A 27,122-nucleotide genomic window follows, 5' to 3' on the forward strand; every position below is an offset into this window, starting at 1 on the left:
AACTACCAAAACTTGATGTTCTGTTCAGCTAACTGAGCTTGCTGTCTATATTTAAGTGCATGCAATCCAAGAACTAAGGATGTAAGCATGAGTGTAATTAGTTTTATATTCCAATTTTGAGGGGCCTTTCCAGACCAATGACTGTCAGGCAGTTTCAAACATAAAATCACAATCCCACTGGATATGTCCAGCCTCTGTAATAAAAAGCATGAATTTGTCTAGCAACCTTCTACTGACTTTCAACCATTTCCTCTCAGAACAGCAGAATAATAAGGAGATGAAGGAGAAATCTTTCAAGTCTTAAATATTTTGAGAATTATGAAAGTCAAACCTTTCCTGTTTGCAGCCTTTTTTTTTTTTTGGCTACCACAGCTACATATGCACACACACATACACATTTACTAAGTGTGCAGGTACATTGGTTTGCACGTATTTTGGAGAGGAACAGCAACTCGTAATAAAGCTTTGTAAATAGTATATTATGTACTCGTGCTCCCCCTACAGAAAAATAAGTGCAGCCTTCATCTATCTGATTCTGTTTAGCAAAGTGAGAGTTTAAAATTGCATCCTGTGGTCAAGAGAGTTAAAGCAAGCTGATACAACCCTGGTATGCATTATCTGATTAGTGCCATGTAAGACAGAGTCTTTGCAATATCTGCCACAAAGAAAATACAAACTCTGAGACGTGCTTTGAGGTCCTTCAGGAAAAAGGAAAATAGCATTTATATGACTAAGACTGGCAGTAACTGCCATGGATGGTTTACACACACTTTTGTAAATTACACAGTCGTTCCAGACTTCTATACACGGTTGCGTAATTATGTCTAATAGATGTAAAAGTAATGACTACTCTTGGCAGACTACAATTTGGACTACTACTTAGAGAGCATACCATTTAATAAACTACCTTACTTCATGGAGACTTACAATTCACCACACAAATAACCGAATATAACACGATCATTGCCATAGGACAAGAGTTCACTTGCACTGGAACATCACAAGGTACTGAATGATTATGCTTTGCAATTCCCACTATTTCAATAATTCTCTTTTCTAGTTACTATTCTGATGTAAAAACAAATTGGAGAGCAAGGTGGTGGTGCTGATCCAGGAAAATGGCATACAAAGTTCTCTGTCTGCATGATCCCAGCAGAGTACAATGGACAAGTCTATGATCTACAGCCCCATTGTGATGCTCCCCAAGAGCAAGAGAGGTTTTATATCAAACTAGAGAGAGGCAAGAGCAACATAAGCCTTAGTGGATAAAAATGGATAACAAACCCTTGGGCAGTTTGTATATTCAGAGACTACAACAGAGCGCAAAGATGCAAGTTATAGGATTAAGTAAGACAAAAAGAAAATCAAGGAATAATAAACCTCAAAACTGAAATCGGAGGTACAGCACGGATAAATGAGCAGGGCACGCTACTGCTGTCTTTTATAAAGTCTTTTGCTCTGTTTAATGCCAAATGCATTCCAACTGTTCAGCAGCCAGCAATCTCCTGGAAATGTGCAAACCGATTACCATTTTTCCCCGACAGAAAAACAGCAAGCTTGGACTAAGAGTCAGTAAGAGAAGCTGTAGGACTCACAGAGAACAACAATGCTGGCATAAAGGGTCTTAAAACAAATGTGACTGGGGAAAAGAGACACGGACCTGACTTCAAAGGTGCTAATCCTCTCAGGCCCCAGCCTTTCATCTATGCATCTTTGTGCAGGAAATGCGTATTGATATTTTAGAAACGCCTAGATACACTCTGCATATTTAACAAACCTGTAAACCAGAATCAACACTCAACCTTCTCTTGCTTGGCAAGTTTCTAAGGCTCATGGCTAGACATCCTCCTCTTCATTGAAATCCTGACCATTGCCCGAATGAAAGAGTCCTACCAGTCTTGGTTAAAAGCAACTGCTGCCTATTTAAAGCATGAAAAGGACAGAACATATTTTTAATTTTTTTGATCAAAGTTGCCTGCTGTTAAAATATGGTTTGGAAAAAAAGAACTATAAAAATGTGCTAACCACATGTTTCTACAAGACTTCAATACAGTTCTCAGGATGCCACCAGTTCTCCAGCAAGATTAACCAATTTTTAAATGTGGGTGTACCCTTTCCTTAGGATACAGGCATAAAGATCCAGCTAGCTTCTACATTAATGGCTAAGGAGTTTCAGAGGCTTTGAATTCGCTGCCATCTATCGACAAGAAGAGCAGAGAGCCATACACAGAACCTCAGTCGTCCACTGTACGCTGGGAGTCACCTGTCCTTCCTGCAGCGAGATTAAACTCTACCTTGCAGCAATGAGTTGCACAGATTACTTTTTTTCTTCCCTTTCAGTTTAGTCAAGTGTCCTGCTCCTAGCAGATAAAAGGGAATGCATTTTCAGCGTAGCTTCCCTGTATGCTGCAGAATGACAAGTCTGAAGGAGACTCATTCTTTTTCCCTCCTTTCTCTCAGAGGTCAGTCCATCCCATCTATCTGTGGGAATACAGACAGGGAAGAACTACATCACACAGAACAAAAGTTAACTGCCTCAAACAGAAAAATCAAAAGTAGAACCCAAAACAGAACCCAGATATAAAGTCCTCTGTCAGGGTTTAAAATAAACATCTCTATTTTTCACAGCTTTCATGACTCTCTTCAATCATGTAAAACCAGCTGATTACAACAAAGTTGTCTCCAGCAGAAAACGGTTTTTGTAGTTAATTAATAATTAGCTCTGAACTTTTACTGATACCAGTATCTGGATGTTCTGTATGACAGTGGTCAATCGTAGAAAAAAAATAACAATTTTTTTTATTAGCACAAAACAGAACAGAAAAAATAAACACGCCTTTTAAGGATGCTTATGCAATGCCTAAGGCACATGCACACCATGGCTTCAGGTAACTGAAAATTAAAGCTTTTACAGAGGTATTCTATGGAATTCTGATCCAATTCCTATTTCACCACAACTCTTAGTAACCACCAGCCCTTCTATAGTAAGGCTACAAAAGAACTTTTAAAAATGCTTGTGTCTTCTGTAGGTATTCTTGCAATCAGAAGAATTCTTTCAGTTAGCCCATCTCCCACAACTGATTGTTCTTATAGTACATCGTTCAGTCTAACCTTAAATAGGAACTTCAGAAATTCAGCTGCAGTCTAAGACACCTTTGCTCAGGCATACAGTTGGGGGCAGCAGCCCAGGACTGTACACAAGTCACTATGTACAAGGGGCTCACATCATTCTTTTGAGGAGGAAATGCATATTGTTGTCATGTTTGCCCTCGGAAAACTGCTCACCAAGATTGAAAGTTTCCTCCTACTAGTTTCATCCCACTCAGAAAAAGGTTAAAAGTAATCTGAGTACTTAAATATTTTTTAATTACAATTACAGGTTAAGACTCATTACAAGTGTTTTTATCGCTTTGAACTTTTCAGAAATATCTTGGGTGTTTGCCATCCCGCAGGAGGATTTTTCAAACCAGCTCTTTTCCAGATGCGCTCCAAATCTTTCTCGAATTTTACCTGAAACAGGAAAAAAAAAAGAAAGAAAAAATAGTAACGCAGCTCAGAAGCAACACTCAAGTATTCAGCCACTGCCCATGTGTCCCAAGGAGAATCTAGGTATAATGCACACAAAGGCAACAAATGTTTTAAGTAGGCAGCTTGTTCTAAGTGTCAAAATAGTTAGTCTTAACACAGAAAATACACTGCACAAGGACTTGGTAGTATTATTTTAAAAGTCCTGTGAGAGGAAAACTGAGAAGATGGAAAACAAAACTTCTAAGAAAATTAAGAGGATTTCCTCCTCATAAAGTATTGAACACTGCTTCCTACAAATCTGAAGAAATGGAATTACAATTAACCCCAATTTGCACCTAGGCAAGGTGAAAATTAGCAGCAAATTAACTAAACTATATCATAGCAAACATAACAAACTACTGAAAGGCAGTGTTGAATGAAGACACATGTCTCCCCTCACCCCTTCTACTAAGGGAACTAAAAGGCTTCTGTACAGAAAAAGACAATAGGAAGCACTTGAGGATGTTGGCAAGACAGGAAAGAAATTAAACCATTCTCCCTGATGTAACGCAGACACATGAATTAATCTTTCACACAAATGCTACAGTTCTTCTCCATTAGCCATATATTTATAACTTACTGTCACACAAGAAAAATTATGCCTAGTAACTACCACACATACATGTTTACAACCACAGAAATATTCTAAACTACAACTTCCGAAGATGTACAGGTCAAATACAAAACAGAAAAAGCTATGGTACCAGTAAATACTGAATTCATTAAGGCCTTCTGAGCTGCTGCCATTTTTCCCCACATCAATTCCACCTAAAAACATAATCCGATACCTGAACAGAAGCCAGTTTGAGAAGTGGGCAGATTTATGTCAAGAAGTTCTCTCTACCCTGAGCTTACCTGACGTTTCTTCTTGCGACCTTCCTTTATCCTCCTCCGTACAAACTTTCTTCGCTTTAGCAGCTTTTTGAACTTGTGCCGATTCATTTTCCTTCTGCGAATCTTCAAAACGTTCTTACACTGAAGCTTGTTGTTAAGCGTCCCTTCTCCTTCCTCCACATCAGCTCCCTCATCAGATGGGGGACAGTCATATCGCTGGAGAGGTTCATAGCCCACTTCTTCCTGAGCATTAAGGACTTCTGCGTTAGGAAGGGAGTATCTAACTGTCAGCCAGCTTTCTAAGGGGCTGATGGAAAGTTTTCTGGGGATCAGCATCTCTTCCAGTTCAGGGTCCAGAGCATACCACCGCTGAGGCTGGGCTCCACTCTTGTTAGACGGCTGCGTGCTATAGTGCACAGATGTAGACCGATAGCAAAGAAAGGAAGACACTGACCTTGACAAAAGGCGGCCTTTGAGAAAAAAACAATTTCACTTAAGAGGCAGAATTTTCAAACAGTATCTTAAAAAAACCTCTGCCCAGCTCTCAAACCATTAGACAACCATGGCCAGAATAACCTAATAAAGGAAGCTGCTTACAAATATTATATTCCCATCACAAAAGCATCGAAGTCTTTGTTAATTTAATTACATTGCTGTAACACCATCTGCGAAAACTACATTGTACAGTATTTTACTGTGTAAACTGTGTAAGTGCAATTTGGAATGGCTAGGAACTGTTGGCTGTATTAAGCCTTTCTGGTGCGAAAGCATCTCCTCCTAAGCTTAAAAGAAGTCAAATCAGAGCTACACAATACTGACAGAACAGACCAAAGACATAATAACATTCGATAACCACTGAATCAACAACAGCCTCACCACTCTCACACCGCTTGCTGGAAAAGAAATTTTTGGGAGCCCAATGACCCCAGAAAAAAAAAACAAACAGAAAATAGGTCACACTACACGTTTACCTGTAATTCGTGAAGCCTTCAATAACGGGGAAGTCAGCCGTGATATTAACATATTGCTTCACTTTGTTCACTGTCAGAGCCAGGAATGACTGTTAAAGTAAGAACATTTATTCAATGAGGCAAACAGATGGTTTTTACACTTTCAAAGAAAACCTTCAGAGTCCAACCCCAAACCCCTAAAAGATGGGCTGAGACACTCCAAGCACCCTCCTCGTTTTACCAACACGCTGTGGGATTTCGCTGGAGGGGCCCGGCCCACAGGCACCGGTGTAGCCGAGTTCCAGAGGTGATTAACAAAGCTTCGGCTGTTCCAGGTTTAAAAGCAAGGTAACTTCAGCCCCACTCCCGCTGGCACACTCCTCCCCAGCTCAATCCGAAGCCGTGACTTCCACAGCAAAAACCGGAGCCCAAAAAAGCCGCCCGCTGCCCTCAGGCCGTGAGGAACAACCCCCTCGGCCTAACGAAGGGCCGTTACCGAGGCGGACCGGGCCGCAACCCTGCTCCCAGCCTACCCTCCCACCAAACCCCACCGCTGCCCCGCTGCCCCAGGCACGACCCAACCCAGGGAACCACCAGCCATCCCACCCGGACCCTACACCTCAACCTGCCGCCCGCCATCACTCACCATCCCCTTCCGCCTCTCAACCCGGAACTTCCGGCTCCCGCCGAGGCACTTCCGCCAGTGAAGCGCGGCCGGGCCGGGTCGGCGATCGCCCGCCGTTCGCCCGGTCCGGACACCCCGATCCCGGTCCCTTGTCCCTTTTCGGCAAGGTCCCGGGTTTCCCCCCACACACACACACACCTTCGGCCGCTGTTCCAGGGGGAGGGAGGTCGGGGAGAAGGTGCTCGGCCCGCCCGGGCCTTCCCGCGGGGGGGTGGAGGAGGATGAGGAGGGTTTTTCCTCCACGGGCGGCCATTTGGTGGGGTGAGGTGGTGGGAAACGGCTCGGATTGTAATGAACGGGTTAACTTTGTTCATGAAATCGAGAAGGGGGAAGAGACATATTGAGAGTTAACATATGCCTTGTGTAATTAGCAAAAACTTGCTTAAGTGATGCGTAAAGGTCACGGGAAGAGGGCAGTGGCTATAACTTACTAGATAAGGGGGAAAAAAGCAATGGCTATAACTTACTAGATAAGGAGAGGAAGGACAACAGCTGCAATTAACCAAGACTGTATTTCTCCACATCAAAAGACATTCTACATCAAAGGATACTCATCCTTGAGAAAATTTACCGAATCTGCATAGTAACAGACCCGCACAAGTGAAGAAAGAAGAAGCAGGACAAGGCGGAGACTTACAAGAAAGGGGGTACATGAAATGTATATAAGGAATGTAACGGTAACATAAAGTTGCGGGCCTGTGGTGGAGGATTGCCTCCCCGGCCGCCCAGCGCTGTTTTGCTCTCTTATCGCTTGCTAATAAATTCGATTTTTTTATTCAATACAAATTGGCTCCTCCAATTTGTCACGAGCGTTTGTAACAGGCTCGTTCTCCGAGGGGACGGGTCGGAGCTGGCAGCCTGGGCCCGAGGGAGACGGGGGAAGGTGGCGGAGGGCCGGCTGGCCCTGGGTGGGCTGAGTCCCCTCACAACAAGACGGGTCGGGCGGCAGCGGGGCCGCGGGTTGCGACCGCTGCGTTGCGTTGGAGCATCCAGGCGAAGGAAGCGCTTGCGAGGCTTTTGCAAACGGGTTGTCTCCTCTCCTTTCCCGCAGCCATCGCTTCTCTCCTGCTCCCACCCGTCCGAACCGTGGAGCGGGGACTGTTTCCATTGGCGCTGCTCACAGCAGGCTGAAGAAGGCACATCAGTTCCTTTTCCCCAGCCAGCGTTCGATTCAAACTAGTTCAACTAACTGAGCTTGCCCCTTACCCGTATCAGGTTTGTACTCATACTACAGTCAGGCTTTGAGATGGAAAGTCAATGGCTTTAGAATCATAAAATCATTTAGGTTGGAAAAGACCTTTAAGATCAAAAAGTCAACCCAACGCCACCCTGCCCACTGAACTAAACTAAACAATGTCCTGAAGTGCCACACCTACATGTTTTTTGAACACCTCCAGGGATGGTGACACCACCGCTTCCCTGGGCAGCCTGTTCCAATACCTGACAACCCTTTCAGTAAAGAAATTCTTCCTAATATCCAGTCTAAACCTCCCCTGGTGCAACCTGAGGCCATTTCCTCTCATCCTTTCAGCTGATAGGAAAGCACTGCATTTCGTTCACCCGCTCAGTGACAGCGGCACATCACTAAAAATAGGTCTGAGCACAGAAGCGTGGCGTAACAAGCAGCTGTTATAGTGAGACTTTATATCCCTGTCAACGTGGGGAGCACGGAAGGCAGCTAGACACCTCTCCCTTACACACCCTCAGCTGCATCTGAGGGCAGGTCTCACAGTGGCTGCTGTCCAGGAACAGCCACACCTGTCTCTCCCACTTACCTGGCTGTTGTTTGTCTTTTCTGACTTGGTACGGGAACCCACCATGTTGGCACAGCATGAAAGTGCCTAATTAGCTGGCATGAAGGAGCAATGTTGAAGCCAATCCCAGACTTCAAAGAACTTTTTGCTTTTATCCCTACCTCAGCCTGAACACAGAGATCTTTTCACTAGCTGCTTTTAGTATTTCAGAGCAGAACAAGGGTCTGCCTCAGTTTCAGGTACACCCCAACCGTGTTAAACCCATCTAGCCTGAAGGAGACAGCACTTGTTAGGAGTTTCTTCCTGCAAGGTAGAAGTACAGTTCTCTGGTCAGGGAAGAGAAACCTACAAAGAGAAACCTACATGCAGAGAAATTAACGGAAGTAGTTCAGTAAACAGACTGTTTGTTTAAACAAGACTTTATTGAAGACACTTTAGAAGTTTATGTACAAAACAACATTCCCACCCCCATATCAGGGTGTTAGTCACCCACTGGGAGCCAAGCAATGGCCTGGTGTGTGCTGTCAGCCTGGGGTCGCTCAGAGGTTGCTGAGGAATTCACAGAAGTACCAAATTCACATACTTTAGAGCTGGGCAATTTTAGCCGTGGCTCAGTTAGGACTGAAAGAAACCAAAGGACCTTTTCCAGAGAGATGTCTCCAGCAGACTGGACATACTGGAATCTGACAGCTTACACTGGCCTTACACTGAGGTCAGGTCATTTACTTCTGCAGAGAGCAAGAGGCCCGCTTTCGTTTTGGAAGTGAAGAGGAACCAGCCCCTGGATTTAACTTGCAGTTTTTATCTACTTTAGATGGTTCCAGGAGATACCTATCACTAAGAGCACAGTAGTATTTGCAGGAAGCATTAGAACAGAGCAGTAGCAATACCAAGTAAAAGAGTCAGCCACCTCACTTTCCAAATACACCTAGAGAGAGGCTGGATATCAGACTGGCTATTTCAACTAGCATATAAGAAAACCCTAGAGACACAGACATTAGTGGCACAATTTAAATAGTGACTGACATGTTGTTTCTGTAGTATGCCGTGCGCTTCTACCACGGTAGAGTTTCCCCTTGCCAGTCCAGGAAGGAACCGTTTTCTTTTTCACCAAGACGGTCCAGAACAGAGAGAATACCTGGGATAGCCTCTTGCACCTGCATGGGAGCCTAGAGCAAATCAAGCTTAGATTATTACTGGAAATACCCTACAGAAGAGAACCAAATGCATTTAAGGAGCTACTAGGATCAAGTGGGACATATTTTCGTGTTTCATAGTGTGCTTCTGCAGCACATGGAAGTGTATCCTGTACAGTGGGTTCTTGCTCAAGGGTTGGGACAACAAGGGAGTCATACTTTGACATTTTCAGAGAGATGTCACCTACCATGTTTCCGCCCATGTCTGTCTGAAGCCAGCCCGGATGCAAAGAAATACAGAGAATTCCGTCTGATTTCAAGTCTGCAGCAAGACACCTGGTGATCATGTTCAGCGCAGTCTACAAGAGTGGAAACCATCTATTAGCATGCTAGTTTTACAAACCTTGAGCAAGACCTTAAGCCAAGCTAACTGGCACCTCCCTTCCACCATGCTGTCTCTTGACAAAAGAAGGGGCAGTAACAGTATCACAGTAACTTATCCAGATTTAGTGAAGGCTTTGTTCTCAGAGATACCTGTTAAGAGAAGCATTGTGAAAGCTCTCTTGCCATAAGCTTACTGCCCAAAGATGAAACTAAGTTATCATGGAAGATAAAGTAGCATTTGAAACTCCTAAGGAGCTGTGGGGAAAATAATATTGACATAAGGACTCTGTTTTTCTGCAATAATCACTACACAAACATTCAGTTTTTCACTTCTGAACAGGGAAAACAAGCATTTTAACAGCTTATGAGTAGGTGGTGTAGGAGAAACTGTATGTTTAATCTTGACTGTTCGTACAAACTCAGTCTCTGGATGTGACAAAACTAAAAACTCCACCTCTCACTGAGTGGCGTTACCATGTACAGGTCAGCACACCTTTTGTTGAGTTTCATGCCTGATATCTTGCTTGGACTGGAGAGGAACACAGCTAATAGGACACACACTTGATGGCATCAGTTCCTCCCTGAATGCCAAGTCCCTCTGTGATGGATCTATATGAGAGTAGTGATGGAGCATTTGTAAGCCTGTTCTTAAGAAGTTGGCATGCTTGCTCCAGATGTATAGTTTTCACAGATCCCATTTCCACCCACATGAAGAACAAGAACAGTTCCTGTGTCAGCCTGTCCAAGGAGGTGCTGAGCACCTCACGTCAACGTCTCAAGCTCAGAGGGGTCTTTGACTCACAGGTCTGCCCTCACCCGGTGAGCACAGCCCAGGGAAGCCTACAAACCTTTGCTATCCTGTAGGGGTAGACCTTTAGGAACATCTCATTTGCCTGGACGAGTTGCATGGAGGCAGCAAGAGAGGACATATTGATAATAGCAGCTCTATGGCAGCCCATTCCTGTGCTCAGCTGGGCTGCCTTCCTCAGAAGGGGTAGAAATGCCTGTGAAAACAAGAGCTTGTTTTAATTTGGTCAGCTTGCACTTGGCCCATTCAAGGCAAGCCGGACTCTCGGGTTCTGCTCTATGAAGAATTGCAGTACAACTCTATGCCACCAGCACAGAATGGTGATGGCTCCCCAGATGAGCTGACCATAGGAAACCTTTCTCTAAAAGCCAGCTGTAAGTAGCAAGGACCTTCAGTCTCTTCTGCCTACCTCCTAGCCCAACCTGTCTACTGAAGTGACCTCATACCAGATGGATTTAAATAAAGAGAAAGATCCTTGATAAAATGGATCTATTGCTGCTTTCTAGGCATGCAGTTTGATATCAGACCTGTATCTGTGCAGTTCCAAGGTGACAAATGCTTGGGTTACGTGTCGAGCTCACCAGTGGAAAAGCATCTTACAGTACCAAAGATTAAGTACATTCCTCCCAATTCTTACCTTGGTGACCATCAGCTGGGCAACTGTATTGGTTTCATAAATGGTGAGCATTGTCTCTGCTGTGACTTCTTCCAAGGAAGCAAGCACATTGATGCCAGCATTGTTAATGAGGCAGTTCAGACCTTTGTCTCCCACAATTTCTTCCACTTCCTTGACTACTTTCTTGATGCTGTTTTCACAGACCACATCTGCACAGAGGAGCCAAGAATAGCCACAGTGAACAGTGAACTGAGTGGTTCAAATGCCGTCTGTCACTACACAACACGGTGCTAAATCAAAGCTAAGGCATTAGTCTCAATGGGGACATTTAGGCAGCACACAGAGATGACAATACACAGAAGACTTTACATAAATTATGTTTCCCCAGTGCTATTTCAAGGTGAGGGTGATTGTTTTCAGCTGCTGGAGGTCAGGTACAGCTACTGATCACCCAGGAGACCAGTTTCTTAAGATGCACTCAGCTGACTTAGTTGAACATACTTCTGTATAAGCCCTTTACTCACCCAGTTGGAGGAGCCTGATATTGCTGTATTGCTTGCTAAGCTGCTGGAGTTCCTAGGAAGAAGAAATTATTTGTGTTATCTTTTACATATATTTTTTATATATATATATATATCCATGGCTATTACATAAAACAGTTTGAGATCTACACCTCCGGAATTGTAACTGCCATTTATTTTCATAATTGGACTGAAGGCAGTGATACTACTTTGTTTTCCAACCTGCTGAGCAGCTTTCCTGAGAGCGGTATCAACTGCTCCAAGAAACTGGACTCTTTACCTGCTTAGTCAAGACACCAGCACTCTAGATTACAGAGTTAGTTCCCGGTGTGTACAACTCAGGCATGTGTTTCTAGTGTAACCAAAGGTCTTTGATCAGGCGGCCACTGTTGCCAGTTCCACAGCAGACCTGGTGCTCAGCCTGTATTCCAAGCCAGTGATTCCCTACTTCTGTAAGAAAAGCACCGCAATCTTCCTGAAGCTCAGCTAGTGCTAGACATCAGTTCAGGGCAACAGGAATCCTTAAGAAAAGCCATTTGGAATTACTGCTTGCAGGAAAAGTTTCCTAGCAATTTTCCTGTGGAAATTCTGTTTCCCAGCACTCTGATTAGCTTCAGTTCTTGTAACCGAAGGTAAAGCACGCATGAAATTGGTTACATACACAGCAACTGTCCACGAGAACAATTCTCTCTCTGCTAGATAGCTGTAATTCAGTCATCTGTCTACTACCTCTCAGTAGAGGCATGACTAGTGGTCTTGGAGAACATTAGTACTCTACTGGTGTTGCTGCTGGACAAAGTGTGTCCAAATTGGATTTATAGGCCCAGCTGGAATACTTAGGTTTCTGTGCCATGTAGCCAAGCGGGAAGTGTGGCCAAATGTAACAGATGGATTACATACTCCCAGCCACGTTTAGGAGCCCGAGCAACCCTGGCCAAACATTCCAGCTCAAGCAAATCCATTTCTTTAGGAGCCCTTTGGGAATAGGGGTCACGAAGGCTGATTTTGAAAGAGTACTTCTTTGCCACTTGGAGACACGTAGGGACTCCATGTCCTCTGTCAAGCTATAATGCATTACATCTTTTATCTCAGTTCATACTCTGCAGGATTCTCTCCAGGCTTGTTTAGAAAATTTGTTCTCCCACTGAGGACAATCTACAACTGCAGTTAAGGCTATTAAGGGGAGGGGGAAGGAAGGTGGGAGAGTCAGAAGCACAAAACCAGAAGACATTCCATCCCTTGGATAGGCTTAATGGGACAGTTTTCAACGGATTAAAGGCCCAGGACACACTATCTTGTTTATTGATAGTCAGGCATGAAATAGTTCTGCCATGTCAAGGCCTGCAATAATTATGTGGCTTTGGACTGTCCACTGGACTTTGACAGTATCGCTCACTTGATAATAAACTCCAGAAGTGCTCTGGCTTCTCAAGGTTTGTACATTTATTTATAGTCAGATTGCTTCACTCTCTGACAGAAACAAGCTACTAACTTTTGCTAAAAGGCCGGAGATGTTTTGTGTAGTGACAGCAGCTGAGAGGCTTCTGAAGTGAGTAAGCAATATGTTCAATTAAGAACTGCAAACACTGTAGCATTAAGCATTCTCCAGAACATAAACAGCATAAAATTACAATTGCTGCATGCAAATTAGGTTTAAAATTCAATGGTTTTTGCATTTAGTTAACTACTTAGTTAACAAGTGACTCCCACTTCAGTGGTTTCTCAGAAGCAGCTTCCAGGCATAAAGCTAACTTAGACAGCTTTGGTCTTCAAGAATGTTACTCCACCTGATATAAATGTAAGCTGAAAAATCCAGTTAGGAAACCAAAGAATTGCAGAAAAGCCTATTCTTTTTCCTGCGGTGACTAGAAGGAACATGCAGAGAGGAGGACAGAGACAGCTTCATGGCAGCACGATCAGATACAGCCATTTCAAGCCACCAGCCACGTATGCTGCTTATCCTCTTCCCCCACCCCAGGTAGTTTTGATCAAAGAGATCAAAAGCCTCCTGTGTCCAGAGAACTCTGAAAATATTACTGCAATGCATGCATATACTAGTTATTGACTCCCCACTGAAGGGATAAGCTTTCCTTAAACTCAGTGTGGTCATCTGTCAAATGCCTTGTTCTCCACCCATTAAAAACAAAACAAAAAAAACCCCACCAAAACAAATAAAACCAAACCAACAAAAACCAAACCTACACCCACCAAAGTTGCCTGCAAAGTTTTTTGCAGCAGCAGACTTGCGCTCGCTTTTCTATGCCAACATGCTAGTGCAGAGGCACTGCACCCAGGACAAATAGGTTAAATCCCTGGGAAGATGAGATCTCGGAGCAGTCTACCAGAGCCAGTGCAGATCATAACGGCAATGCATACATAAGAATAAGTGAGCTCGTCGGTACTGATGTTTGAAGTGCAGCTTGTGTTTTAATGTCAGTTTATGCAGTTTAATTTAAAGACAGTAGGTACAGCCAACATATCCCAGGCTAAGTCATTTTTAGTTAGTGTACTGTGATAGCCAATTTAAAAACAAACAAAACCAACAGAAAACCACAACACAACTCCCTAATACTGTGTTTAGCATAGTCGGCTCTAGAAGTGCTTTGTACCTGAATAACTGTTTACCCCTGAGAATCAACTCTTAGGGATTCCAAGAAAAATTTAAACTCTGATTAGCATCCGTTGTTTCCTGCTTGCTGATTTTAATTATGATTAACAAAAAGTCAGCCTACTCCAATTTAAACAAGATCCTCTGGCACTCAAGGCTCCAGACACAGGTTCGTCCGTACACAGGATATTTATTGCTAGATTTCAACCAGGAATGTTATGTTGTCTTTGTCATTTAGAAAGATTTACTTTGCCTTCTTTATGAAAGCATTATTCACTTCAGTTACAGCTCTTGGAAAGGACCTGGCCATACCAGGCCAGTTGGAAGCAATCAAGCCAAACTAACGCAGCCTGTAGGCAGCTTTGTCAGGCAAAGGATACATGGGTATCCTTTCACATCATCCTGCTTGCACTCCGGACGAAGTCAAAGATGGATCATATTTGCCCGTGTCTCTCCGAGACAGGCTCTTCAGTATCCCGGTCTACAGCCAACTGACTGTTTGATTGTGGAATAGCTGACACCAAGCTGCTGCAGACTGCCCCAAATCCATGGCCTCTCTGACTCAAGAGGAGCCAGACCTTAATGCTGTAGGAAGCGCAAAACACTTCCAGAAAAAAAAACCCCAACACTGCAATAACCCCAAATTAGAAAGACTTCAAGAATGCCTCCTTTGCCTGATATAACACATCTATCTTGCTAGAGCGCTGCTCCAGAGATTGCTCAGCTGCTCTCCCCGATAGCAGACCACATGGCTAAAATATGTAGGAAAGAAAAAAAACAAAAACAAAACCTGACAGAGACAGTGTGCAGAAGCACTTCAGCGAGAGCTCTGTCTGACAAGGGAACAGACACAGCACTGTTAGTAACACTATCTCCTACTTCAGAGGAAGGGAAACAGCACATTAAGCCCTGGAAGCTTTCCAGAGCCCGGTAGAGGACTCCGGAGCAGCAAGGAACTGAACGCTTTCTTGTTCACCTGGGAACACACTTGAGCTTTTGGGGAGAGCAGGAGAAACAAGAGATGCTCCTGTCCCGAGGTCCCACGTTCAGCTCTCAGCACAGCCAAGCTGAGTACAGGACGCGCTGTGAACAGATTTACACCATGGCCGTTTCGATCCTTTCAGCTACCTTGATTCCTCAGAAAGCCATCTCTTCCCTCCATACCTCAGCAAGTCAGAGGGGGGACTACAGGGGCTACAGCATCATTAGGTGTAGTCTTAAAGTGTAGATCAGAGTTTTTTCCCTTTTATGAGGAAGCAGGATGGGGGAAGAGCGAGCAAGAAAGAAATACAGGAGGGTAGGGGAGAATTACAGATGGGTCCATGAGCCCGTACAGGCTGCCTAATAATAACCGTACTGTGGTTTTGTCCATCTGGAGTGGAAAGACAGGACGTCAGGATCATTTTGCAAGAGATTTGTAGCTGCTTCCACTCTCAGTGCTGGAGCAGCCCAAGTAAAGGCAGATGAGAAACAAAGTGTGGCTGAAGGAGTCTAGTATGGTACTTTTCAAGGAGGGGCAGCGGTTATCTAGATGCGCCTGCAGGCCTGCTGCATGTTATCCTGTGATCTAAAGTCCATTTGTTAGGCAAATGTTCTGTGGAGGCCACCTAGGAGCTATTCAGCACAAAAACTCAAGTTATTACAACTTCTGCCAGCACAGACTCACATGCAAAAGCTTGCAGCTGTTCAGCATTATCACAGGGTTAGCAAGTTACAGGAGACATGCTGCTTTCTGTAGTAAGCAGAGGAAAGCAAAGTCGGACCCTTCTCCAGCATCTCTTTCTAAAGTCAGGTCCTTTGGGGCTCTTATCTGTCCACTTTGGAGGACTCCAAAGTATGCAGTCATCTGCATCTGTAACAGCATGCGCTCTGCCCAGAGATTCTCTGGATAACTCTTGAGAGATTCTCTGGATAACTCTCGGCTACCCAGGAATTGCTGCTGGCTATTTTCCCCAAGATGGGCGCTGGATTTGCCAGTAGCTAAGCATATTTAATCACTTTTCCTCTAAAAAATGGAAGGTGGTTTTTAAAAGGCTTTTCATTTAAGCTCTTCCCATCCTTTCTCCCCTCCCTGCGTTCTACGACAGGACAATGCTACTCTAACCAAACCAGATGAGAGCAGAATTTAAGAGAACTGTCCAAAGTTGCTGTTCTCCGAGTTCATCCTCTAATCCAGGAGAGGAAGTGGGGGGCAGTGTATTCGTATTAAGGAGGATTTTTCATATGGTCCCTTACCACGAAGCAAAGTGGGAGGAAACAAAAGTAGACTGCTTAAATCACTGCCAAGAGAAAAAACAACCACTGACAGCTCAGGTGTGCAGAGAAAGAACAAGTCACTCAACTTCACAGCCCAGTCACGTGGTCAACAAACAGGTCTTAGATGGGCAAAGCCCATTTCATGTGCACTAAGACAAATCTGCAGTGCCAGCCTCTGGAGTGCAGGAACCTGAACTCTGCGTTTTCAGGATTTGACTGGAAAGTCAGTGAAGGCAAAGCTTTCTCTCTGGGAAAGAAAAAAAAAAAAAAAAAAGACAAGAAAGTCACTGAACCTTTGCCTTCCCTTACCATATCACATTTGAGCAACACTGCCAAATGGGATCCAAGCTTCGAGATAGTCAGTTGTATACGGTGCTAAGCCTCCCATTGCTAAAGGCTCGAGCACGTCTGTGCTTGCCCTCTGCCAGCTAGAAGGACTAGCAGCATGGTGGAAACACACCTCAGAAGGTCAGAAAGTTTTGTGCCAACTTTATGCGCTGCAGATGGGACAGATAATACTAGTGAGACTGCTACAATACCTTTAGTAAAGATTTCCCTGCCTTGTGGAGTTTCCAAACCCATCTGTTAGAAATACGCTTTCAGCTGGCTGCAGAGGTTTCTATTGATGTACTGCCAAAGCACAGCACATGGCCTAGAGGTCCTTACAAAGAACAAAACCCCACCCTGATCCACCAAAGACAAACCTTGCCCCCCCTAACCGAAAAAAAAAAAAAAAAAAGGCAGTTTAGGATGCACCCCATGTGGCCTGCAGAGTCACCGCTCGGGGTTACTGGAATGTGGCTCTTGGCCAGCTTCCTGCCTACATGAGACATGACTGCCAGCAGGCTTTCCAGGTTTCTACCACTGCAAGCAAGAAGCGACCCAGACTCTTCCCAGGCACACTATTTGAAGGCTATTTCATCTTCTTGTGCAGGTTTACCAGCCTTTTTGCTGAAGATTTTTAAGTACTGGCAATGCAAAAAAACTCCCAAGTTGCGTTAAGATACATCCGTGTAATGTTTCCTAGGAAGCTCTTCTTATTGAAGGAACCGCTTTGCTTCTCCATGTAATTGATCCAAGACCATTATAACGAGAAATCACTTCTGAACACAAGGGCCAACTGGTGAAAAAACAGAACCTCTCTCAGCACCAGCTAAGGCGGCTTTAGAACAAACAACTAAGCAGGGAGATTTCTATCTAACAGCAGGTCATATGTCTCTGCTGGTTTCCTGTACCACTACTGTACCACGCTGTTGTGCAATCACCAATAGGAAATACATCTGGGATAAATGCCAGATCTTGTAACAGGAGTTAAAAGCGAACAGAATGGTAGTGAATACCTGTTCAGGAGCTCATGTAGTGCCGAAGGGGGGCTGAGGGGGCGAAGCTGCAGGAACGGGTGGCTCTGAAAGGCAGTCTGTGCACCAGGTTTCAGTCTCGCTGGGCTGTTTCTCAGCAATTCAATTCAGAAATATCCTAAATGTGTCTTTGTGCTGGAGAGATTTTTTTTTTTTTTTTTTTTTACAAGAAACAAGATTAAGACCTTTTTCTTCAGTTTCACAAGTTCCTGTAGGGCAGCACAGTGCCAGCGGAGAACCGAGCGGTCAGACTGCAGGTGTTGTTATCTGACCAACTCTGTACTACCACCCTTGAAGCAGGAGCCTCGGCACTGTCTTTTAAAGTTTTTGTATAGCTAAGCAGTAAACGAAGCTGCCACATTTTGTTTATTGCTAGCATGGTGTGATCACAGTTTGCGCTGAAAAGAATACAATCAGCCTTAAGGGAACAGACATATAAGTTTACCTGTGCACACACCAGGGAATCTGCCTTTCGCTAAGGCAGCCTTGTGCCATGCTTGAAATAGGGGAGATGCAGAAGTAGGGCTTTCGGTATCAATTCTCCTACCGAATGCCTGCGGCAATACGCAGGGATTTGAAAAGTCATAGAGTTGAGAGCTCGGATTCTTGCAGTTCTGGAGCACTAGAGCTTTCCTAGGAAAGGAGGAGAGTGATACCTGCGTGTATTGCTGTGCTGCCCTAGCAGTACAGGTAGAAACCTTACTAAGGAGAGTCAAGATCAGACTTGGGATGCAACAGAGGATGCTAGCAGCCACAAAGTGAGCAGACCAATAACCCTCGTTATCAGTTGGCCTCCCAAAGGTTTGGGTGCAGCCTTTAATTTGTCTGACAGTCATTTATAACATGTAGGGATGGGGAAGAAGTCCAAACGCTTTACTGCTATGCTGTAGCAGTAGGAATACTGGCTGAAAGGGGAAAGGGCTGCAAGTGAATTCACCAGCAGCACGTAACAAAAGCTGCTATGGTTTCAGCAGAGGCTCTGGTCCCTACCCAGCCAAGAAGGGCACTAAGAGGAGTGTTGAATTCGTCATTCATTTGGGCCTTCTCGCTTGTTGCAAGTCCAGCGGAGAAAGGGGAGAGAGAGACAGACGGGGCACAGCTCCTTTTGGGGACATAGACACACCACGTAGAATGGGTGAGGAAAGCTGTAACAGGTTTCACTGGGAGAGCTTTTGGGGGCTAGACTACCCCTGCAGGGCTCTGGGTCCGTGCAAAACGGGAGAAGGACAGGACATACTTCTCTCCAGCTGCAAATATAGCGAGAAACTCGGGGACTGGAGCAAGCGGCTGGCAGGAGCGCTTGAGATGCTGCAGCTGTCCAGCCTGCCTGCCCAGCTGGGGCCAGGGCTGCAGTGTTTCCAGCCCACCTCTCCTCCTCTCGGGAACGCACCCAAGTACCCAAACCCCAATATCCCTTGCCCATTTCACCTCCAGCCTCGGAGACTTTCACGGCCCCGACTCTACCCCATCCGGCCCCCTAGCCGGGGTGGCAGCTCAGCCCCCAGTTCCCATCCCACTCCGGCTACTGGGACCCCAAGCGCTTGGTCGCAGAGATGCTTGACCTGTTCTACGCTTCCACAAATACCTTCTCACCCCCTCCCGGGCTCCAGCCCCAGGCTCCCCCCCCGGACTCCCACTGCCTTCCAGCCACCAAGACGTGTGCTCCTCTCCGCAGCTCCTGCCAGGCTCTTCTCGGGAGGGCTAGCGAGACCCCCGGCAGCCTAAAACACCGAGAAACCGGGGAGGGGACCCCCGGTTCCCGGAGACACGATGCTCCGGCGGGCTGGCAGCATCCCCACCCGGGGAATTCCGTTCCTCCCCAACCCCAAACCCGATCCCGGGTTACCTGGGCTTTCTCGGGATACCGGCAGGTAGCAAAGACCAAATCCGGGGCAGGGTTGGCCGCTACGAGCCCCCGCACCAGCCCCAGTCCGATCCCCCGGCTGCAACCGGTGATGAGGACGGAGCGGCAGCGCGGCTGGGCCATGCTGGCACGGCTCGGCACGGCTCGGTTGGGTTCGCTTTCCTCGGCTTCTCTCTCTTTTCCCAGCTCAGCCCCCCCGCAGCTCTTAACCTGCGAGGAGCGGAGCCGGCACCGCCGCCCCGATCCCGCCCCCGTCGCCCCGCCCGGCCCGGCCCGGCTCGGCTCGGCTCGGCCCCGTACCTCCCCCGCTGCCTCTGGGCTCAGCCAAAGCCCTTCCCCGGACCGCCCACGGGCCTTCGGTTTCCCCGGATCGCTGCCGAAAGCCCCGGGGCTCGGCTCCCGTCCTCCCGGTGGGTCGCGGTGCGGCGGAGGAGATGGGGGGGGGACGGGACACAGGCGGGTGGTTTGGGATTTTGGGGTCCCGGGAGAATCCCGAGAGACCGGGGCCACGCAGCCAGCCCTCAACAGCGTGGGATGGTGGCCTGGGTTTTTGTCTGGAGCTTCGTTCCCCCCCCCGCCCCGTGGAAGAAAAGAGCGCACTCAGAAAATGATTAGCCTTCCAAGAGGGGAAGATAAATTTGTTCTTCCCTCTCTTGCCCAGATCACACCCTAACTCGCTCCCCGCACAATCACCTGAACGCCCCGTTTCACAAATTTCTGCGGGGAAAAAAAACAACCCCAGAACTCTGTCACAGCGGCGACTGGCTGCCCCGAGCGTGGCCGCAGTTCTGCGGGGCACGGCGTGACCGCTCTGTAAGAAATAATCCTTATTCATAAGACTGACATAAATGGACAATGGTGAAATTGCTACCCCCAGGATCTCGGAGTGGGTAGAAGAAAAAAATAGAAGTTCTCTAACAGGGTGATGAAGCAGAGGCAGGAACGGAACCCACGTTTCTGGACTCCCCACGTCACTGCCAGAGGCGCAGAGCAAGCTGCCTTTTTTGCCTGGTATGAGCATTTCTTTCCTATTCATCCTGCATTGTGGGTGACCCATTCCTGGAAATCGCTACAGGCTTTAGCTAGTCCTCACACCTATTACCCACAGTGCTTGTGCATGCTTTCCCAGATAAATAATTTATTATTGACTGCATATATTCATGCATATAAATTGGTATATGCAGGTATAAAGGCGTTAATTACATCTGTTAGTACTATATTGCTCTTTCTTTTCTTTACTAAAAGATCAGTAAGCTTTTACAACATTAAATTCATCCTAATACAGGTCACAAGTAGCCTCTCCGTTTTACTTGGAAAACTAAAGCACAAAGACATTTGGTAATTTGTACACATTCTATGGAAAAGTCCAAAATTTCTGATGAGTCTTCCCCATTTCCCTTTTGTTGGTTTCATTATTTCTAAACAACTGCAGTAGCTCCAAGTAACACACAGGATCTGCATATCTGAAAATGTCTATTACTCAAAATATGCTCAAAAGAAGGTTTGATATTCACATCACACTCCCAGCGTGAGATGAAGATGACAAGATACTCGCAGTCATTTCTCGCATCTCAGGCCCTTAGACACAAAAAGTGCGGACTGCAAGCAAAGCTGCCCAGTGACGTGGCTTCTTGATCAGTGTTTTTGTTATCTTTGCATTCGAAGTCATGACTACGATGCTTATTTCAGGTATACCAAGTCTCTGCACGCAGAACAGTCCCCAGCCTGCTCTCTTCCTTCAGCAAGTAGAGAATCCCGGGCTCTCGCAGAGCCAAACGCTTCGAGTTCTTAACATTAAGCAGGAAACTGAGTCCAAGGTTTAGCGGATACAAAGTGTTTGCCCATTGCAAAAATTTTAAATACAAAGTATGTTGTGTTTAATTGTGTGTTACGTTGCCTTTTTATGGCATCATAAACATACGCAGCACTTTGCAAACAAACCATAAGGGCAATATCCATCATAACAGAGGTGAAATGATTTGTCTTGAGGCCGCTGAGCCATAGGTCAGGGGACAACACCCAGTTGTTGCGCTCTACCTGATGGATGACTCGCACCAAAAGGGAAACGGCCACGTTGGTTTTCAGATAGTTTCTGAAAAGCATCCCAGCCTCCTTCACTCCCAGGCAGGGGTATCCATAGACATCAGCTGGGAACCAGGACTATTATTTCTGTACTGGGCTCAAATCAGCTTTTCAGGTTTGCTGTGTGTTACTGGGGCTGTGGTGAGGGCCCATAAATGCATTCTTTCCTTGTGACAAACAGGAGATAGAATGGGTCGGTACGGACGTCTCTTGTTTAAGCCACCATGTTTCACATCACATCTATAACGAGCGGAGAGCACCAAATACCACCGCTCAGCTAATGAGCGTGAACTGGTTGGTTTAACATACTCCCCGTGGAACAACTCACACTGCATATGTGTTGTCCCTTTCCCTGCTGTGAATGCGAAAAGCTGCATCGTGAAACACCTTTCTCAGGCCACCTGAAAGAAATGGACATTGAAAGGCAGAGCATGGACTTGGGGATGCCACACTTCAGGCTCACAAAGGGAAGCCAACAGTCTATTGCCAGTCTTGCAATGCCCAGGAGCGCCGTTACGGTGATAGGTAAGGCAAATGACGGAAAGCTTTCTTCTGCTTTGAATTGGCTTTGTATCAAGTCTCTGGGGACTGCCAAAGAGATGTTGAAAATGCCTCACTACGCTCTCCCTGACTTACTCCCATAGAAATACTATTCTCTCTGTCCTTTGAGGTTGGGTTAGCTGCATTCATTTTGAAGTCACATTGGCTTCTTACAAGCTGTTAGTAGCACTGGATGCAAGTGCCACCTATTACTCGTGAAGTATAGTCAGGCCAGTTGTTTCTCCCTGGGCCCTAGCAAGGTTCAGACGCTCAGCTGGGATTTAGAGAGTTATACCCCAGCTCCTGGCTATACAACAGCTTCCTTTTGCCCAAGCTGACAGTGAGTAAGAGCATGTTCACGCTACCTCGCTTTGGCATGTTGTTTAGGCAGCTGCTATTCCTGTGTAGTTCCGAGACAGACACATCCATGGCATGGTTTGGAGAAGTCTAATTGCAATTCGACTACCTGTCCTTACCCATCAGCTATACAGGAAAAAGAGGGAATTCCCCAGCTTTAGTATCTAAGTTCTCAGGCAGTATGAATATCCCTCTTACTATTTCCATATCGTGTCCTCTGCTGGCTCCACGGCGTTGTTTTCGTAAGGAAAAGTGCTCTAAAGACTGAAAGGAACTCACGTGCCACGAAGGGATCAACCGTGAGCGATACTCCACAATAGGACCCTTGGGAAGGGCCTCCAAGCCCTCCACCCTCTCAAGGTTCAGCGGCTTTGGAAATCGCGTTGCCTGGGGGGCTGATTACCCTGACAGTGATGGGTGGGAGTCACTCACTAAAGCTTAGCTCAGCCTTGCAGATAAGAGGCCAGTTTCACCCATGGAGGTTTGGAATGAATGCATATCCAGCCATGCATAAGCTGCTAGCACTCACACACCCCCACCCAGAAACCAGCGGCTAATATCGAGGGGTTCCAGAGCACCAAAACAAATCAAAGAAATGTCAGATTATTACTCTGCCATATGCAAAACCCCATGTGTGGCTCCATCACCCTTTATTTAAAGTGGATCCACAGAATTAGACTCCACTGTTCTCTAAAGCTAGTGGGAAAAGCTTATCTTTGTGCAAAGATTGGATGTGGCAACAAGCCAGCAGTAAGTTTGCCTATATACCAATACTTGTCTTTTTCTCCATTCTTCCCAATAAAGCTCCGTTCCAGAAATCTCTCTCTGTCTCACAAACACTAACACTCTCTTCTTTTCCAAGTGGTTTAATTAATTACCTTCCTTCCCATGCGTACTGCCTTAATTTCAGAACAATTCTCTTCGTGCATTACCAACAGGATTGTGTTGGTTTCTGAGAATTTTTTAAAAAATCCCTGTCAGGCAGAAGACTGCTTAGCCGACCTCTTTGTGCTTGTAATTTATTCAGTCCTTGCTGTCAGCACGTATGAGTGCTAGCGCTGCTGGGCATAGCTGGAATTTTGCGCATGTGAGTTAAGCCCACGGTGGCAGCGCTCGGATTAGCAGCTTCTGGGCTCGTGTTGGTGTGTACGCTCCGTTTGGTACACGAGCACTAGTGGGTGTGCGATACTCCTGCCACGGCGCAGGAGGGCTACAATCAGGATTGACGTAATCACAGCGCAACTTTGCTGACCCGAGACATCCGTCAGGCACTTTTACACGGTGCTTGGCGCTGCGCTTGCATTCAAAGGTGATTGTTGCTGACTGCAGATTAAATCCCTAACTGTTGCTTTTTAACTCTATTTCACTGGTATTTGCCTTCCATTTCTCAGGTTTTCCTTACTGTGTTCCTCCTCTAGTCCGGGTCCTGTCAGTGGAAGCCCCTCTTTATCGAGCCGTTTGGAGTACTCTCCCACCAGTAGAACAAAAAGGATCGAATCCCACTGAAGTCAAGGGCACTTTTGTCACTGCTGGAGTGCAGCTATAGGACTTCAGGCACAGGGTGCTTGTCTCTTGTCTGGAATTCAGAGCAGTTCTCGAAGGGGTAGAAACTGTCTAACTAGAGAAAGATGTTTTTCTCAGTAAATAAAACATATACTGAAAATCCCTGCTATTGTCTAGATACACAAGACACAAAATTGACCTGTACAGAATTCTATGTAATGCTTTTCAGAGCTCCAAGGTTTTTCTAAAAAAAAGAAGCAGCTCCTATTCTGCTTTTACAGATGGGGAGACTGGGACAGGGTCTAGTCATATAGGCTGAGGTCACACAGAGTTGGTGACAGATTCTCTTGGGCGAGCAAGGTCCCATCCCATTCGGAAGACGTTTTTTCTGAGTAATAGCAGGTAAACACCCAAGTTACAAGACATAGCAAGGCACGTACGAGAGAAATGCTGCCCGGAGCTCCTTGCTGTGCTGGAGATGGCAAACGGCAACCAGGTCCAGTGTTTGAGAATTCTCTTCCACCAGCTGGAGAGTTGAATTGCAGCCGAAGAGAATCCAGGCAGCCCGTCCTGTCTTCTCATCTCCTTTCCAGCTCTCACTGCTGTTTGCCACGGCTTTTAACCAAGTTCTGTGTGCTCGAAGCTAGTTCCTCCAGGCCTGCTTTTGTCTAACTCTTGAAGTAAAGTCCAGATTTCAGCACACTGTTAACCACAGTCTAATAAGGCAATTTTTTACGCTGTTTAGCTCAACCCAAGTTGAGTTGGATACACCAGAGGCAGAAATAATTTGCTTAGTAATTTCTCACCCACTTTTAAAGACAATAAAACCAAGAGTTGCCTGGCAACTCTTGGAGAGGAGCTACCTGGCAGGACAATGGAGAAAATACATTTATTTTGTGTGAAGCAATACTCTTAAATAATTGCTACTTGCAGTTTCTGTATTTGAGCTCCATTCATTCAGCTCCTCTTTGGTTTAGGTCTGTCTTTGTGCAGGACATGCTGCAAGATTATTTTTTTCTTTGCAGGTCTCTGGCACTTTTTCCACCCAAGAACATATCAGAATATCAGAATATTTATAGTGTTTGTGGAACTATAAATCATTATTAAGAGTGATAGTCTGTGGGCAAAACAAGCAAAATAAGGTTTAAACCAGACACTCCCTCTAACTAAATGGTTTCGAATCACCAATCCACAGCTTTCAGGTCAGCAGAATTCAGTTTCAGCAGACTCTAGGAAGTCAAACACGAACGGAGTAGCCACCCTTCACAAACAGAGGTGCACAAAATACTCTGCCATAAGCCAAAGCCATGATCAGTTTTGGTACTTCAGATGTGGCCATATCAGATCTTAAGCGGGCTTCAGAGGTAGCAATGGACTCCAAAACCTCTGGCCAGACTCGAGGCACATGCAGTGAGCTCAGCAACAAAGGTAGACAGCTTCTGACAGAGGTTGAACCTCTCTCCCATTTCCCACCATGCTGATTTTCCAGAGGTGCAAAGGGCCCAGCACCCAGCACAATGTCTGCACTGAAACTTCCGGTAAATCCCAATTAAAGCCTCTCTTCCAAATGCCTAACAGGGAAATGCAACTTGCTTTTCTCACCTGATCTCAAAAATTCCAAGCTTCGTTGTTCACTCAATTCTTCTTTGATCGTGTCAACTACTGGCTTCCTATCTTTGGCTCACGCGGGGTGGGGGGATCTTTCTCTCTTGGTCACCACCTGCCTGGCACACACTGGGCTAGAAGTCCCATAATTGAGGAAATAATTCTTTAGGCTCTCACCTGAAAAAGGAAAGCTTTGTTGGCTGACCCTCTGCTGATACAGAGCAAATACAGATCTGAAGGTGTGACCATCCACCTGCACATTGGATTTATAGCTGTGGAGTCCATTGTTAAGGAAACATTAGCCAGGAAGCCTAGAGGATTATTTGCCATGAAGAAAGGACTAGGCTGTGTTGGCAGAGCAGGTAGGCTTTATCTGAGGAAAGAGAACCATAGCCTCACCAAGACTCTAGTGTTTTGCAAGTCAGCAGTTTCAGCAAGCACTGTCCCTTCAAAGCTTCTAGCAAGTGAGATAACCTCTCTCCAAGCAGAAGGAATTACATGTGAACACCAGATACAGAAAGATCACAGAGGAGTAACCTGAGAGATATTCTGATCAACAAGAGCCGAGGAGTAACCTGAGAGAGAGATATTCTGATCAACAAGAGCCATAGTGCAGTCTTCAGATGTTCAGAAAAGAGGAGCCAAGACTTGTACATGCATGCACATACATAAAAAAATGTGCTTTTTTTTTGTTTTAGGTAAACCTAAGCTCCTTGTCTGTTTGCTCAGCCCAATACCGATTTCTGTGTTTTGTAATCTTTGTAACCATGAGAACTAGATTTTTTTTCTGCCTTCTTAAAATTAAAACTTAAATTCCCTCACAATTTCTTACCCAGTAGGGCTACAGGTTGGAAACAAGTTCATTGTACGATGCGTGATACAGTCACAAGCGCTGGTAGCTGGCGGGAGCTAAAGTAAAAAGATTGGTCTCAGAACTACAAATACAGTAACACCACTATGCACAGGTTTCAGCTGGAGGAACTGGTCGGGTCAGAGGTTGTCGTATTTTCTGGCTACAAGGACTTATAGACATAGTCATAATGCAGGCCTGCACTTTTCTAGCCTCCTGAAATATGCACTAGATAAAATGCCAATGGTATCTAGAAAAGAGCAGCTGATCCTTCAGTAAATACTGAAATAATATCTGAGCAGAATTACACATCATTTACTCTAAATACAGCTCCGCTTCCTAGGAAAACAAGTAGAAATTAAAGAACTAAAAGGTTCAGAAAGCAAGCTCTTCACCGAAGAATTGACAAGTTCCCCAAGAGCTCACGTGCAGGACTGACTGCCTGGCTGACAGAAAGGTGACTTCCAAAGTCACGGTTAGGTTGCAGACTGTCTCATCGCATCACTTCACATGAACCACCACAGTTCTGCCAAGTATCAGTGGTTTCTGATTGCTACCCCATCAGATGACCCCAAGGTGAAATATGTTCTTCTAATCAGACAAAAAACCAGCCCTGTTCCTTTCAGCTCTGTAGGAAACATTGGGAAAAGCAACTGCCACTTAATCAGATGTAAAGAGACAAAAAGTAGGGTTGCAAGAGGGTGCTAAGCATACGTGAGGAACAAGGAAATGACTTCACACAGTATTTTTTAACATTTTCTCCAAAGACTAGGCTGATTTTTTTTCCCAGGCTCTTTTGCAGCGTTGTGCCCAATCACATCCACTTGACACCTACCACAGGAAC

At 45.7% G+C, this 27,122-nt stretch overlaps 2 protein-coding genes across 4 annotated transcripts; both read right to left on the reverse strand.

Annotated features, from left to right (window-relative positions):
* Positions 1 to 3,349: 3,349 nt before the first annotated feature.
* AURKAIP1 (aurora kinase A interacting protein 1) lies at positions 3,350 to 6,011 on the reverse strand. 3 transcript variants are annotated; one of them, XM_010577411.1, is made up of 4 exons: positions 5,998 to 6,011; positions 5,373 to 5,461; positions 4,423 to 4,871; positions 3,350 to 3,510 (listed from the first exon to the last, which is right to left on the reverse strand). In XM_010577411.1, exons 2-4 carry the CDS (start codon positions 5,422 to 5,424, stop codon positions 3,403 to 3,405), a joined length of 609 nt encoding a protein of 202 aa, XP_010575713.1. In that variant the 5' UTR covers positions 5,425 to 5,461; positions 5,998 to 6,011; the 3' UTR covers positions 3,350 to 3,402. The 3 variants fall into 3 exon arrangements, with proteins under 3 accessions (XP_010575713.1, XP_010575714.1, XP_010575712.1); XM_010577412.1 differs by lacking the exon at positions 5,998 to 6,011 and adding an exon at positions 5,593 to 5,874; XM_010577410.1 differs by lacking the exon at positions 5,998 to 6,011 and having other exon boundaries at positions 5,373 to 5,874.
* Positions 6,012 to 8,705: 2,694 nt separating this feature from the next.
* LOC104837946 (uncharacterized oxidoreductase C663.09c-like) lies at positions 8,706 to 19,469 on the reverse strand. The gene is made up of 6 exons (XM_010577413.1): positions 19,324 to 19,469; positions 11,259 to 11,310; positions 10,756 to 10,943; positions 10,159 to 10,314; positions 9,175 to 9,285; positions 8,706 to 8,959 (listed from the first exon to the last, which is right to left on the reverse strand). The coding sequence occupies exons 1-6, from the start codon at positions 19,462 to 19,464 to the stop codon at positions 8,846 to 8,848; spliced, it is 762 nt and encodes a 253-aa protein (XP_010575715.1). The 5' UTR covers positions 19,465 to 19,469; the 3' UTR covers positions 8,706 to 8,845.
* Between the last annotated feature and the right edge of the window lie 7,653 nt (positions 19,470 to 27,122).

This window comes from Haliaeetus leucocephalus, unplaced genomic scaffold (assembly GCF_000737465.1).
Source record: "Haliaeetus leucocephalus isolate CR32 unplaced genomic scaffold, Haliaeetus_leucocephalus-4.0 Scaffold556, whole genome shotgun sequence".
NCBI lineage: Eukaryota > Metazoa > Chordata > Aves > Accipitriformes > Accipitridae > Haliaeetus > Haliaeetus leucocephalus.

Bases quoted from the DNA above. Each gene is read 5' to 3' on its own strand.
- AURKAIP1 (XM_010577411.1), bottom strand. From the start codon at position 5,424: ATGTTAATATCACGGCTGACTTCCCCGTTATTGAAGGCTTCACGAATT. The intron at 4,872-5,372 runs GTAAACGTGTAG...TTTTTCTCAAAG, and splicing joins GAAGGCTTCACGAATTACAG to GCCGCCTTTTGTCAAGGTCA. The intron at 3,511-4,422 runs GTAAGCTCAGGG...TTCCTGTTTCAG, and splicing joins GTCGCAAGAAGAAACGTCAG to GTAAAATTCGAGAAAGATTT.
- LOC104837946 (XM_010577413.1), bottom strand. From the start codon at position 19,464: ATGGCCCAGCCGCGCTGCCGCTCCGTCCTCATCACCGGTTGCAGCCGG. The intron at 11,311-19,323 runs GTAACCCGGGAT...TCTTCTTCCTAG, and splicing joins GGTATCCCGAGAAAGCCCAG to GAACTCCAGCAGCTTAGCAA. The intron at 10,315-10,755 runs GTAAGAATTGGG...TTGTTTTCACAG, and splicing joins CCCAGCTGATGGTCACCAAG to GCATTTCTACCCCTTCTGAG.